This window comes from Lagopus leucura, unplaced genomic scaffold (genome assembly GCF_019238085.1).
Source record: "Lagopus leucura isolate 7727_CA_CO unplaced genomic scaffold, USGS_WTPT01 Super-Scaffold_73, whole genome shotgun sequence".
NCBI lineage: Eukaryota > Metazoa > Chordata > Aves > Galliformes > Phasianidae > Lagopus > Lagopus leucura.
In genome coordinates, this window is record NW_024962252.1 from 37,379,792 (window position 1) to 37,395,433 (window position 15,642).

The window sequence follows — 15,642 nt, forward strand, 5'->3', positions numbered from 1 at the left end:
TTACTCAGCTTAATATACACAGATAATCGAAAATACTTTTTCTTACCATTGTTAGGTTAGAGTAAAATTTGAGTAAACTAGAATAAGGTTTTAACACGTTCAATATCTTCTCTTATCTGTACTCCTCAAGCAGCTTCACTGTTTTCCAGCGCGGCTCTTCCAGCACTACTCAACATGAGCATGATGACTTAATATAGAATCTCTACTACATATAACTAGCTAGAAATTGGTTTTGATTGGTTTTTCATTTTAACTAACCTGTAAGGGGTGAGAATGTTAAGAGGAGGAGGCTGTTCACAAATGTCATAGGTTTCTTGCAAAGGAATAGGCAGAGTTTTGCGGTCAAACAGCTGCTGATCTTGAGTTGTGGAACTGCGGAAAGCTTTCCTCATGGTAATGTCCTGCAGTGACACTGAAAGGGGATACGGCCATGTAAAAAGAGAGAAAAAAGCTAAATACACTTTATTTGATTTAATCTGGAATTGCTAAATGCTAGTTAGAACATCAATATTAAGCATTACTACTAATATTGTACACCCAGTACAAATGCATGTTCAACAAATATAAATTCATCTAGTAATAGTAACATGACAAGATGTTGTCAGATTACGTGAAAAACACGTTTGAAATGTTCCAGCATATCACACTGAATTTAGTTTTGCAGGAAACTTCTGCTTACCTGGACAGATCATCAGAACCCTCTCTCTATCTCTCCAAGGTAGTTCAACAAATTGCTTTCTGTAGTTTAAAATAATTCTCTAGCTTGAAAGGACCTAATAACATTCACCCACTCCACAATGTTTTGTGTGCTCATCTTGAGGTATAGATTTTACCTTTATCTGTCATTAGGACTTCTCTTCCTTGCATGTAGGTAGCAGTTCCTAAGAAGGCCCACTGAGATACCAAATTGGCAAATCACTTAAGCTCACTGTACTGTTATCAGAGAGTTCTAATGAGAGGTGATACTGTGTTTCAACACATCAAAGCAGTCAAGTGTTGGCTTTTATCAGACTGAATAGTTGAGATAAGGCTCTTCTGTTTAATTCAGGTGAGTCACTTGGAGTTTTTAAGCGCTTATCAATTATCATTATGCAAGATTCAAAGGAAAAATAACACTAGGTGAATTCAATAGATTAAACAGTGATTTGAAACATACTGACTTACTGTTGTTAAAGCCTCTTCATCTTTTTCTATTTCACAATCATTAAAATTTAGATTAAAAAATAATGGGGAAGTGACTGCGATCAGTGAAACTCGCACCTTCCATTTCTGGAACAGTGTACCTTCTCAGTCCATGTCAGCCTTCCTCCCTGATGGTCAATTACTATACTTGTGAAGCCCCTGGCATTTCTCAAAACGGATTTTGCAGCCTGTGTCGAACCTTCACTAAATAAATCAGCAGCTTCGTTCATCCATTCAGATATTATTAAAAATAAAACCCACAAAATTTTATACATACACACTAACACATTTATGCTGACCGTAGTGCCTGCGTACTCAAGATGAGAGAACGCCTTCCCTATCTCACTGCTTTAGAGAAAATCATGAAGGCCTTTGGCAACTGTTTTCTAAGATCACGCTGGTTTAAGCTGAAAGCTGCTTTTACTCTTCTTTCCTGTAACACATAGAAGTATATGTACATATACACAGAGATGAGGTTCTACTCTATGATCAAAAAAGGGGCAGGATTTTTTCCAGCAGGCTTACAATTCCTGACATGTTCTTTCTTCTTACCTAAGCATATTGGCAGTATTCTTTGTGAGGCTAAAGATAGGTTTTATTTGATTTTCAGTTTGCTGTTTGAGGTTCATTGCAGTTGGCAAGGTTATATGTGCTGGAACAGTTTGCTCCTGTTTATCCTTAGATTCCATTTTGTTACTGTATTTTTTTATTGTTTTAATACCTTTAATTAGCTGCTCAGAAGCCTTTTTACATGCTACATGAAAGAAGTACTATAATGCATGGATATCAGCTAGGAGGTTCTGTTTCTTCAAGTACTTTTATACTCATAAATAACAACATATATTTTGTACCTGTCATGAAGTATGCACTGTTATTTGCTGCCAAAAGTTCACGCTTAAAATAAAAGACTGGGGTTTGCCTAGTCTAAAATGCCATTTTTAGATTCTTTTATACTTCAGCTGCTTCTCCTTTAGGTTGTTGGTCTTACAAATTTCACCAAATGTACGTGTTCAGAGTTGCTTGACAATTCCACAGGTCTTTAACTATTCTTTTATTGGAAACTATGTCAGTTAAAAGAAATAAATTGCTGTATTTCTCTTAGAACCCGCATATGTTCTGAAAGTAATAAAAAAAGAACATTGCCATAAAGACAGTTGTTTTAATATTAAAATGTGCATGAGGTATGCAGCACCATATTCCTGAGATATATATTACCCTATAAACTATTCACATTCCCTATTTAATCTCAAGTGAGCAAATACAGTTGGTCAAATTCATAACGTGCATTTTGTTGTTTTAATTTCCAATTTTTGTAATCATGTACAAGGGAACATCACACCTGAGGATAATCAATCCCTACCTAGTGTTTGCAGATTACTTTCTCTCTAAAACCAGACTAATGTGCAAAGGTCTTAAGAGAAAACTGAATTTCAGAAGGCCAAAAGCATTCCCTGCATTGATATTCAATGAACGGTATTCAATGCAATCATTCAACACAACTGAATATACTATTACATTATGAAGGAAATGCAAGGACAAAGAACACAAAATACTGAGAATTATGACACTGATATAACTAGCCTACAGAAAAAAATGATTGCCTAAATTGCATGTTACAAACACAGCATATAACTCTGGGCTGTGTACAGTTTGGCTTACAAAGCCATTCATGTAGCTTGCCAGCTGGCTGAGGAACAGCAGCAACATGCATGTGGCTTCCCACCGGGGTGAGAAAAACACAGAAACATTGCTGGTCATATGGCCATTTAGCTTTGGTAGAGTGACAAATTAGCACAGCAAGAGAGGCAAACAAATTGTACATGTGAATTCAGGTGAGGGAAGACATAGGATGCTGAAGAAAGAATTGGAAGTGATTCAGGGATTTAACTTGATGCCAATAAAATTAAACTTCTAGTTGCCTAACATCTAATTGGCACCGTAATCTTTGTATGGCCTGTGATCTTAAATTTCATATACCTACATTTCTCAAAAAGTCAGTGTGTTACACCACTTGTGTTTACTGCCATGTACAAAAAAACAACAACAAAAAACAGCATCTAGGCTTTAAAAGTTGAGATCCTTACGCTTTAGTTAAACACTTACCAGGTTTCTCATTCTGACCAGTCACCACAGATCTAATACTTGCTAAGCAGAGAGACCACCTCTCCAGAACAGATCGTGCTCACTTTTGGGTTTACCCCCAAGATGAGCAATGCCAATATTCTCTAATATTCTTAAAAACAGCAGCAGATTAAGTCATCTTTGGATAGAGAGTTTGTGTAACTTAACTATTACAAATAAATAAAGAGAAGACAAATACTATAGCAATCATTTTAAGAGGACTCAGAAGTTGCTTTAAATGCAGCACACAGCACTAGGAAGCCCAGGGCAGCACGTGAGAGAACACAATCAGCCAGCTGCATCAAGCAATGAATCTACTGGTGGGTCTCAACAAAACCCTTACATTATTTAACAAATGACATTCTGTCCAGATCCCTCTTTATATACAAAAAAACACCCACAAATTATGCAAAATCATGGCTTTGACACTGAGCTACTGAGCTTTGGACACACTAATTTAAAGCTGATTTACTTACAAAATAACACACAAAATGAATTGAGGACTAAGAACTGGAAGAAAAAAAGGAAGAAAAAGAAAGCAGCTGGAACTCAGCCATCAGAGGGACACGTGCTCAAATCCAACACTGAGTTGCAAAGCAAAGTTCCTAGGAAAGGGAGCAACTGTGCAATGTTATTTAACAGTCCTTTTCTTTATTTCACTTTGGTCAAAATTATGAATCAATTTACAGCACTATTATTCTTCACGTTAAAACATTACATGAATGTAACGTCTTGGATGAATTTCATGTGTTCTGTGTATAGAAATATGAGTTTAGAACAATTCACCAAATTCCTCTTCAGGAGGCTGGAGATCCTAAATGAGCTGCCTCTTTAAATGGGATTTACTGTATCCTTTGCTCTGAATCTCACAGTGGGCTGACTACACTGATCTGGAAGTTAACCTAGTCTCCAATTTCTGTACGTCCATACAGACCACACTTATTTCACTGCTTTTCTGTGACAGGGTTGTGTGCAAAGAGTCAGTTTCTTCAGGATACAATTCTAATCTTACTTTCATTTGATTTTATTCTTTACAGAGATATTAAATTAACTGAAAACAATGAGAAAACACACAGACTATTTAAACACGCAGAGCTTTTTTCCTATCAGAAAAATCTGTATCTTCTCTATCAGAAACACCTGTCAAGTATCTGCACCTTTTTCAGTGAATCTGACTTGGGCTGGTCTTGTTCATGCTGCTTAGCTTTAAATGAATCTTTTTATTTTCCTCTTGTGTAATAGCACTGGGCCCAAAGGAACCCATTACATCTTTTATTACTGCCTGCTGGCAAAGAACTATCAAATGAGACTCATTTTGTAAGTATAGCCCATTTTGCACATGCTGTTAGCTGAACAGAAATACTGAAAATTGCTTAATTCTTGCATAGAGAGTAAGGAAAATGCGAGATAAATTCAAATGCCTTCCCCAAATCTTTAAGCATTACCTTTCTCCAGTTATTTCAGCACAGGCCAGGGCTAACACAAGATCATTTGTGATAAACTTGTAGATTTCAAGCTCAAAAGAGGACACTGAATGTGAAAAGGTATCCTGATCCCTATTTTTTGAGAAAATACACTGTTTTCTACTCATCTTCTTTACCCTCATCTGTTCCTCATCCAGGGCAGACATTTGTGAATAAGGGAGACTAGATATGGCTCAAGGACTTCTTAGGTTAATAAAAGCAGTCATTTAATAGCTCCTGACACTGAGGATTGCATGTGTTCTTCTGATGCATGAGCTGTCACTCCTCTCTTATAGAGTAAGAGACAAATCCAGGGTATCAGATTCAAGTCACATTTATTCACTCTGGACTGGATCAAGTAGACTTCTCTGCAGCCCTGTTTTCTTTAATTGCAACGTCTGTCCCTTTTCTTATATATACACTTTAATAAATACATCTTACAATATATGCAGTACTGTGAAAAGTTATTACCAGTACATCAGGGATATACTGTCTTTAAAAATATCTCTGGCAATTCTCTAGCATCAAATAGGTATGAATATTTAGTAATGAAACCTACAACCAAACTTGTCAAAGGCCACTTACTGGAAAGTACAAATTTCCATCTTGCTGTCCTGTGACATCCTTAAGACACTTTAACTGTATGATCTCCAAATTTTCGAGGAATGTGAATGGTTGCCATACCAGACCAGTTACATCAATGTAAATCCTACTCTGATTATAACAGAAACTAGGTTGTCCAGGATAAACGTGGAAGTGAAATTAACAATCTGGTGTGTTATAGCCATTAAAAGATTACAACTGCTGACAATCTATTACTGTACACAAAAAGGATTTTTGCCATTATCCAATCATAGTAAATATGGCATTTTATTGGAAAAACAAGTATGTATGATTAATGCTCAGCTGTCAAGAGACTTGGAAAATCCCCTTTATGTAAGAATTCCCCTAGGCAAGTCATGGTTTTGTGGAAAATCTGCTACTAGCTGTTAACAGCTGTCTTTTGAAACCTGCTCTAAAATAACTGTCACGCAAGGTACAGAATCTAAATTTCCTTAATTTGATTTTTGTTAATACTGAAATTTCAACATAGGTAAAAGAACACAGCCAAAGACCACGTTACTGGTTTGACACTTCATTTTTCCTGAATTACACACCACTATCATGCCTAAACATTCAGAACTGAAACATCTTTCTACACTTTATAACTGGATCTCACAATCCATCTGAAGTTATTTTTCATGACCAGATGTTGCTCTATTTTCCACATCTTAACCACATAGTCTAGAATACCCTTAAAACTGGGGTTACAGGATCTTCCATTATTTCACCTGCAATAAAAGATATCCAGGAAGGCAAAAAAGTTTCATATTTGCATATTAGCTAATCAATGTTCTCATGGTCATCACAAAGCTCACATACTATTTAAATCCAATAAAATTTCTATTTTGTAAGCACAAGCCACATCCTATTGAGTGTCAGAAGTAACTTGTCTTCTCAGAGCCACCAATCTCTACACTACTTAAAGCAATTTAGGAAGAATTCAAGGGAATAATTCATCCATTGTAAATGGAGCTATAGGAGTATAACTTCATACACAATCTAAGATGCTAGCAAGCTAAATGCAAAAACCCTACCTGAATAAACAGTTACATACCATGGCAATCATTAGGAAGGTTAAAAATATAAAATGAAGCTGTACTCCCAGGAATTCCCATGATGTTACAAAGTAATACTATTAATATGAATCACAATAGTATTAAAGTTTCAAATGATCCTCACTGTCATATTTTGCTCTGTTCTTATAAATGTAATTTAAACTATTATTATTTTCATTTTATGGAATGAATTTCATGAAATAATCACCATCCATATTGGTGATGTTTGAGTGACAAAATAAGAAGTCTTTAACACAGGTCTTAACTTACATTCCTCTTCCTTTGGATCAAGTTGTGTAACACTGACAGATAAGCGATCTACACGTTCTTGTAAGGAGTTGACTCTAAATGAGAAACTGTGTGCTTCATTGAAAAGTTCACCAAATATATCTTCAGCATATTTACCTAAAACAGGAAAGGAAAGCATAGATAAGCAAGAAGATAAGCAAGTATACCCAACAAAATGAGCCTGCCTTTAGAAAGATTTCTAATAATTACCAAATAAGTAAATTTAAGGTGCATGATTATCAGTTGCAACAGTCTATACTCACTAAGCTAGTTCAGAATGCTTCAAAAACGTAAACAAAAGTTAAATATTAATTTCTAATTTATTTATGATAAATGAAATTATTTAATACATTACAAGAGAGACATTCAGCTGGTTTAAACTGACTGAACTATGCAGATATCCAAGGAACTAGACCAATTAGTTTCTTGGATTTGTATAAAAGGAAGGTTTACAGCATCTAAAGCTGCTTCTGTATAAGCATTAACTGAACTCTCCATGTGAAACCAATCTCAACACTTCTTAAAGCACAGCTCCCTCTCCCGCAGTTCAAAAGACCTTTCAAAAATGAAACATCAGATGTCTACAACTAAGTTTATTAGAAACAATGTATTAAAAAATGTACATTAAAATAATATATTATACTTTGGCAGGTCAAAATTCTAGTAACTGATTACTTTACACTGAAGTAAAAGAAGAAGAATTTCTTTCATTCAGTTCAACGGACATCACACATTTAGTCCAGCAGACAAGGAGATTCAAGTCTGAGAAAAGGCTCAGTAATTATTTCTCTTGTACAGATGGAGTGCCTCATAGAGTGCTTCTAATGCTCCCTGGTTTGAGGAAAATATTTTTATGAAATCTTTGCCTTCACTGCACAATAGGTCTAGATGAATAAATAAAAATGAATACACAAAGACATAAGGAGGAAAAGTTAAATTGCCACAGGTGGTGTGTCAACTATATAAGGATACCACATGGATGGCACGTGGTCAGCACGAGGCTAATGCATATCATTTATTAATACTTCAGTAATAGGAGAAAAAAAGCACAACTATAAATACAACAGATTATAAAAGGGTGATTTATAATTTATATGAAAATTAACCCAAGGAGCAACTATCAAGCTATTAGCAAATATTCCTTCAAACATATGAAGAATAAGAAAGCCTGAAAAGGAATCTGTAGAGTCAGCTGATAACAAAGATATAAAAGGAACACTCAGAGAAGACAAGATCACTGCAAGCAAGCTGAATTAACACCTTCCACTAGTGTGGCAATGAACTAGAGACATCCTCATACCAAAACTCTTCTTTGTGGGAGACCTGTCAAAGCAACTGAAGTGACTATATACAAATCAACAAAAAAAATTAACAAAACAAAGAGTACAGAATCAGTAACAATTTGTAAAATCTCCATAATACACACTGGAAGGTGGCAAGCACAATACTAACTTTCAAATTTTTGTCATTGAGTATATCTTGAGAACTTCAGGCCTGTAAGACTGACATTCAGGCAAATTAGTACAAATTATTATAAAAACTGAATTGTAGCCACCTGGATGACTTGTTAGAGAAGAGTCAACACGGCTTTTATAAAGGGAAACCTCATCAGGTTCATAAGCATGAGGATGGAGTGCAATGACCTAGATTAGTTCCAAGAGTTAGAAAGTCCCCTAGCAAAGCTTTTCAAAAAACTGAGCCAGAAGGGGGGTTGGACTCGATGATCTCTGGAGGTCCCTTCCAACCCCTACAATTCTGTGATTCTGCGAATGTAAAAAGTAAGAGCCACAGCAAGGATAAGTGATCCCTGAAATGGTATAGAACAGAGGGTGGGAATAAACTGGTCTTCACAGGTACGAAAGGGGAGGTTTCATTGCCTTCTGTACTGGGATCTATGCTATTTTAGATATTCATAAATGACCTGAATCAGGAGAGACCAAAGCTTTCCAACAGCACTAACTTATGGAAAAGAAACACACTGATCATCAGCAAATGCATAGAAACCCCAGCTAGTTAAAGAGGTTTTCAAACTGGAAGCAGTTGAAGGCTAAGAGAATAGTAGAAAATGGGGAACGTGACCAGTGAGGATAAGGAAAAGGCTGAAGTTCTCAATGCCTTCTTTACATCTGCCTTTAAAACTCTGACCAATTATCCTTGGGGTACTCTACCCCTCACCTGGAAGTCTGGGATGGGAAGCAGAATAAACCACCCTCGATTCAGGTGGAAAAAATTAAGAGACCTACTACTACTCTACCTGGACTGTCACAAGTCCAAAGATTCAGATGCAATCCACCTAAGAGAGTTGAGGGAACAGTCAGAGGTGATTGCCAAGCCACCTTCCGCCATCTATTTGCATTCCTGATCAACCAGAGAGGTCCCAAAGGATTGGAGGCCTGCCAATGTGACTCCCATCTAGAAGGGTTGTAAGAAGGATCCAGGGAACTACAGGTGCATCAGTCTGATTTCTGTGCCAGAAAAGGTTATGGAGCAGATCACCCTGAGTGATATCACATAGCATGTGTGGGACAACTAGAGGATCAGGCCCGGTCAGCATGGGTTCACAAAAGTCAGGTCCTGCTTTTTATCAATCTGATCTTCTTCTAGAAGAAGACCTACCTGGAGGATGAGGGAAAAGCTATTGACATAGTCCACCTAGATTTCAGCAACGCCTTTGACACTGCCTTCAACAGTATTCTTCTAGAGAAGCTGGCAGCCCACAACCTGGGCAGGTACACTCTGCTGGGTACAGGACTGGATTGAGGGCTGGTGGTGAATGGAGTAAAACACAGCTGATGACTGGTCAGGAGTGGTGCCCCCAATGGGGTCGGTACCGGGGCCTGTCCTGTTCAGTATTTTTGTTGATGACCTGGATGAGGGCACTGAGTGCACTCTCAGTAAGTTTGCAGATGACACCAAGTTGGCTGGAAGTCTGCCAGGGGGTAGGAAGGTCCTTCAGAGGGATCTGGACTGGCTGGATCACTGGGGGCTGAGGCCAGTGGGATGAAGTTCTGGACCAAGTGCCAGGTCCTGCACTTTGGCCACGATAATCCCAAGCAACGCTATGGGCTTAGGGTAGAATGACTGGGAGACTGTGCAGAAGAAATGGATCTGGAGGTGGTAGTCAACACTCAGATGAACATGAGCCAGCAGTGTGCCCAAGTAGCTAAGAAGGCCAATGGTATACTGGCTTGTATCAGAAATAGCATTGCCAGCAGGAGTAGGGAAGTGATCATCTCTCTGTACTCTCAGCACTGGCGAGGCCACACCTCGAGCACTGCGTTCAGTTTTGGGCCCCTCACTGCAAGGAAGACATTGAGGCCCTGGAGCATGTTCAGAGAAGGACAACAAAGCAGTGAGAGTTCTGCAGAACTCTGCAGAACTCGTATGAAGAGCAGCTGAGGGAAATAGGATTGTTTAGTCTGGAGAAGAGGAGGCTCAGGAGACTTTATAGCCCAAGTTCCCCATCTCCCCTGTTGGGGATATTAAGATTTGATGTTAGGAAAAATTTCTTCTCCAATTTCTTAAAATTTCTTCTTCTTCTTCCAGCAGTCAGGCTCCGTAACAAGCTGCCTGGGAGATGGTTGAGTCACCATCCCTGGAGGTGTTCAAGAAACTTTCAGATGATGTACTGAGGGACGTGGTTTAGTGGGGAAATATTGGTGGTAGGTGAATGGTTGGACTGGATGATCTCGGAGGTCTTTTCCAACTTTGGTGATTCTATGAAAAAAGTATCACACATTCTTATCTTGTTCTCATAATTCTTGAGGCATCTGTTACTAGACACAGTAAGAAGAGATCAAAGGCACAGCCATTCCGGGAACCATATTTCTTGAAGTTCTACACCACATTAAAAGAAATGGAAAGTTAACAATAAAGTCTGTTTAGCTAGCAACTCGCTTAACACAAGACTTTCTTATATACGTCTTGAAACTCTGAAAAGCTTGTGCTCTTTAACCTGTATCTAAAGCAAGAGAAATTACTTAAATATGAGCAGGACTACTAAATTTTTTAATATAAATTTACTATAAGCAGGTTTAATCTATTCTTGATAATATATTCAGATATACCCAATTATTCAATTTAATTAGACAACTCATGTAATATTCAGAGACATACACATTAATATCAAGTATTAAATTTCATGTATGAAATAAAAAGTAAATTGCAAGCTCTAAAATTCATTGGCTTACTTTTTACAGATGTATTTTAAGGCTAGTTTATCTGTATCATTTCATCAGGCTTACAATTCATCTCTCATTAATGAGCTCCAATTCCAAATAATATGTCTCAAAATCTTTTTATAATGTTGCACACAAATATAAACATACTGCACAGAATAATTGCCTATGCTTATGAACATTAATCCTCAAATGGAAAATACATTAAAAGCAACCTGTCACATTTGAAGTGGTATGCAACCATAATGTCTCTACCTACAATCCTGTTGCCAATTTATTATTTTTTTTTAAACCTTGAAGCATATGGAACTAAATGTTCTAAGCAAAACAATGTTTGCTTCCAGAGAAATGTATAACTTCCTTTTGAAAGAGTACTACGTATAATACATATATAACACTTTTAATACAGTATTTCTTTTACTGTTCTTTTCTGTGTACTCCATTTGAATGTATCTTCAATTTCAAATGGTTTACAAAAGATATGATTACAAGTCATAACAATGACAAAACATGACAAAAACCCACAAAAAAAAAAAAAACAAAAAAAAACCACTGTTTCAAACCCAACAGTAGGATATCCAGTATTTAACAACAACAAAAAAAGTTGCTCAAATTCCACTTAACTTATAGATGACAGGTTAGAATACCAAGAAATCAAAACTAATTCAATTTCATAAAATTAGTACTACCAAAGTACTGTTAACAGACAGAACACTTACACCATTATGGGACTGTTTGCTCAAAAGCACTACTCATGTTTCATGCAGTACAATAAAGAGAATGACAGATGACTATGACAATTAAAATAATAATGCCTTGGGGTCTTGGTCACAGCTGGATACATAATACCAGATTAAAAAAAAAAAAACAGTGATTTGTTTGGCTATTAAAATTACAACAGATTTCTGTAAATAAATTATTTCAGCATCTGTGAAAAGCTTATTTTTATTGTATTTGTAAAACTTAGTTTATTGATCAGAAGTACGCTTAGATTTGTGATTTTGAAAAGGCAGGTCACATTGCCACAAATGCTACTTAATGTTGTTCTCAGTCTATCACTTTACCATTCATTAAAACAGCACACTTAAATAAGAGGATATACTGCAATTAATCTTTAATTTGGGAATGTATTATAACACCTTAATTTTTTTGCAACTTCTCTTGTAACAATTGGCTCAGTAATAACCTGCAGTAAGAAAGCAACACCAGAATGCAGCTCCCTCTGGTGTCAGTGTCCATTTTTGTGACAGAGAAATAAAATGTCCTGGAAGCGACACATAGTCCTTCTGTTCGCCAAGAAGGTGTACATGTTTTGATCACCTTTTTTGGACAATTCTTTTCCTGACATTTAGAACAGACTTACAAGCTGAAAATCGCATACTAGTGAGTAGCTACTAACTGTAATAGAATAAAAATAACAATACTGCCTTCCTCATTCTTTTAAATTAAACCTACCAAAACATGCATCATCAACTCTTATTCATCACTATGGCAGTAAGTATACAATGGATTATAAAATCTGAAAAGGCTATGGACCAGTTTTACAGTTCTCATCTTTCACCATTTTTCTCCTAGTTTTCCCCTATAATTGCTTAAACCTTTGTCCAGAACTGGCTTTTCTGCACAAATGAATAATCTCTACAAAGCCAGTACAGTAGCAAGAAGGGATACCATGGTATAAAAAACACTGGTTTTGTCTGGTTCTTAAGACTGGAGGATGTATCAGATGAACTGAAATCAACTAGAGTCTCCACATAATGTTTTGAAACATATTTCAAGTTAATTAAAGACCTCTATTTGCTTGGATTAGTTTAAGTAATAGATGGTGTTATACAAATTCCTATGGAACCACCTAAGTACACCGTTGTATCAGGGTATAAATTAGTAGTCTCACTCAAAATTCCAGTCCTTAAATTCACCTGAATTAGTGTATACTTTGTGGTGTCCATTAGTAAAGTTTATGGAAAGGGTGTTTTAATTAATCATTTTACAACACTAGATCAGTTACCTTCAGATGGAGTTACAGGCTGTCAGAAAAGAGAGAGACTTGAATCCTTATGCAGGGGTTGTGGAAGAAGCCACTTCTTTTCTTCAGAAATGCAAAAGGATAGTAAAGACATCCTAAGCCCTTCAACTGCACCTAAACCTGAAACAGCATCCCTCAGATGCATTACGATACAAGCAGCCTTCAGGAACCACGGTCTAACTTTTAAGTAGATATCTGAATAAATAAATAAATTGTGCACTTTAAGTGCTCAATACCATAACACATCACCATAATTGCAAATACAAGAAGATTACTAGTAAACCCCAAGCCAACTGTTTGATTTTTGAAAAGGATGTAGAAATTCATAAAATATCAGAAAGAATAAGCTCAGAATTCAGTCTGTTACCCACTTACATGCTATCATTCCTTGATTTCTTTTATTTCAATTCCATTCTCACAGTAAGCAATGTTTTTGTCTAGTGAGTTTTGTAACAAGAGAAGCACAGAACAAGAACAGAAGTAAAAACCCATGTCCTACTTCTCTGTCCGTTCCCAGTATTTCACACTATGCAGAATTATATCACTAGGTACTGAACAGTTCCTTCTTACACAATTTAGTATAGAAAATAGTCTTTCAGGATAATTAATTACTACATAAGCCATAGCATTTATAATCAGGGTCCCTTTATGTAGCAGAAGAAGAAAGTTTTCTCTCTATTAATGTATTTTTTCTTCCTCCATTAATTCTGACACATAATGTAATATATTCATTGGCTGTTAATTCAACTTCAGATCTTCACTCCATTAATTTCCTTTAATTAAACGTTTTAGCAAAAAAAGCAAGGAGTATTCGAGTTTTCTTGGCTTGCCTCTCATCAGGATCATTTCAATCTCAGCTCAGTGGCTAGAAGTCACAGAATCATAGAATGGTTTGAGTCGGAAGGGACCTCCAAAGATCCTCTAGATCCATCTCCCCTGCCACAGGCAGGGTTGCAACCACCAAAACATGCACTAGGACCAGGGCCTCATCCAACCTTGCCTAGGAGACAGCATGGAAGTTAACAGACTGAACAGCCTTCCTAGCTTGGAGATTAGATTGTTAGTAGCTCCTTGAAAACTTCAGTGGCTGTGGATGGGCACGGTCTGGAAAACCACATACTACATATATTTCATCTCTGCTAATTAGGAATCTATCATTATGAAGATGTAAAAGCAGTCCACAAGGACTTACTGTAAGGACTGTAATGGGACAGTCTGATTATGAAGAGACAATCAGGTTCCTGTAGCCAGCAAATCTGGCCCAAGAATAATATCTTACAGGCATTTATCAGACAACTTAACCAGGGTATCAAAAGTATCAAACACAAGCAAAGGCCAATTTTGGAGCAGGTCAGAGTCTGAGCAGAGAAAGAAATGGGGGAGAAAGAACATGTTCAAATTAAGCATTTTACTCCAAGAAATTTATGAAAAGGGGCAAGAAAAAGAAATAACTGATTAGGACAACATGGTAAAACTCGGAAACAATAAAAAGAAAAGAAAGGAAGAGGGGAAAGGCTACTGAAGTACAACATTAATTGAAAACCGTTTTCACTAACATAAAGTGCACTCCAACTTAGCAAACAGTGTTAAGCAGCATCCTCTTTCTTTATACACATGTAGAAGATTAAAAGGTAACTGACAGCTTGCTATGACTGAACAGAAGCTCCAGTCCGAATGCTTGCAATATAAATATCCATAATGTGAACACATAAAATACTCAAAACGAGAAACACTTCACTCCCCAGATGGGAGTGTCAGACTGGGAACACACTATCAGTTATGTTCCTTATGTGATACAGACTTTTTGTCTGCAGAGAACAGCTGTATAAAAGGAAAAACAAGATTGGCTGGTAGTTGCAAATGGAACAAGAAAGTTGCATCCACACAAGAGAACTATTTATCCATCCTCTAACAACAGCACAGCTGCACAGCAATATCAGTTATGCTTCACACATGATAGGCTGACATACATCAACACAGGCAGTACTGGAGTCCTAACACATCTGCAATATTGCTAAAAAAGTAGGTAAGCATTTATCTAAAACAGATATGATCAGAAAGCAAGAAATACAGGAAGGAACAGATAGGAAACAGACAGCTACTGCTGCTGTCCAGGGAGTTTCTGTTGCCACAGCACTCAGAAAAGCTGTCAGAAGACAGATCTTTTTATGCAGTTAGAGAAAGCTGGGAACAGACAGGAGAAAAAAAAAATACCTGCTGGCAATCTTGACTATAGGATCAAGGCAGACTGATGTGTTTTTATGCTCCAGGGGGAAAGGCAGGGCTTATCACTCAAAGAAGATACAATTATTTATGTTCTTTCATTTCTACTTTTTTTTTTTTTTTTAAGGTCAAAAGTTTTCTCAACTTGAACAATTAAAAGCAATACAACTAACAAACTATGAAAGGATTAAGAATTTGTACAGAGATGCGCAGCAGCTGGCACATACTGATGTAAAGCTCTTTTAATTTTATATTAAAACAAAAAACAACCTCACAGAACGCCAGTCATTTTACAGGAATTGTTTTTGCAGGCATGCTCTACTTGCAAATAGCATCCAAAACTATGGAATGGTTGAGGCTGAAAGGGACCTCTGAATGTCAGCTGATCCCACACACTGCTCAAAATAGAATAACAGAATCCTTAGAGTTAGAAAGGACCTCTGAAGGCCATCCGCTATGAATGAGGGCACCATAGCTAGATCAGGTTTCCCAGGCCTTGATCC

The 15,642-nt window shown here is 36.9% G+C and overlaps 1 protein-coding gene across 3 annotated transcripts in view; it reads right to left on the bottom strand.

The window, feature by feature from the left end:
* WASF1 (WASP family member 1) overlaps positions 1–15,642 on the bottom strand; it is a 79,289-nt gene that overhangs the window by 8,233 nt on the left and 55,414 nt on the right. For all 3 annotated transcript variants that reach the window (XM_042885988.1, XM_042885969.1, XM_042885979.1), the window contains exons 3-4: positions 6,695–6,829; positions 259–412 (exon numbers count right to left, since the gene is read on the bottom strand). In XM_042885988.1, the coding sequence (XP_042741922.1) occupies positions 259–412; positions 6,695–6,829 (289 nt within the window). The remainder of the gene's footprint in view (positions 1–258; positions 413–6,694; positions 6,830–15,642) is intronic.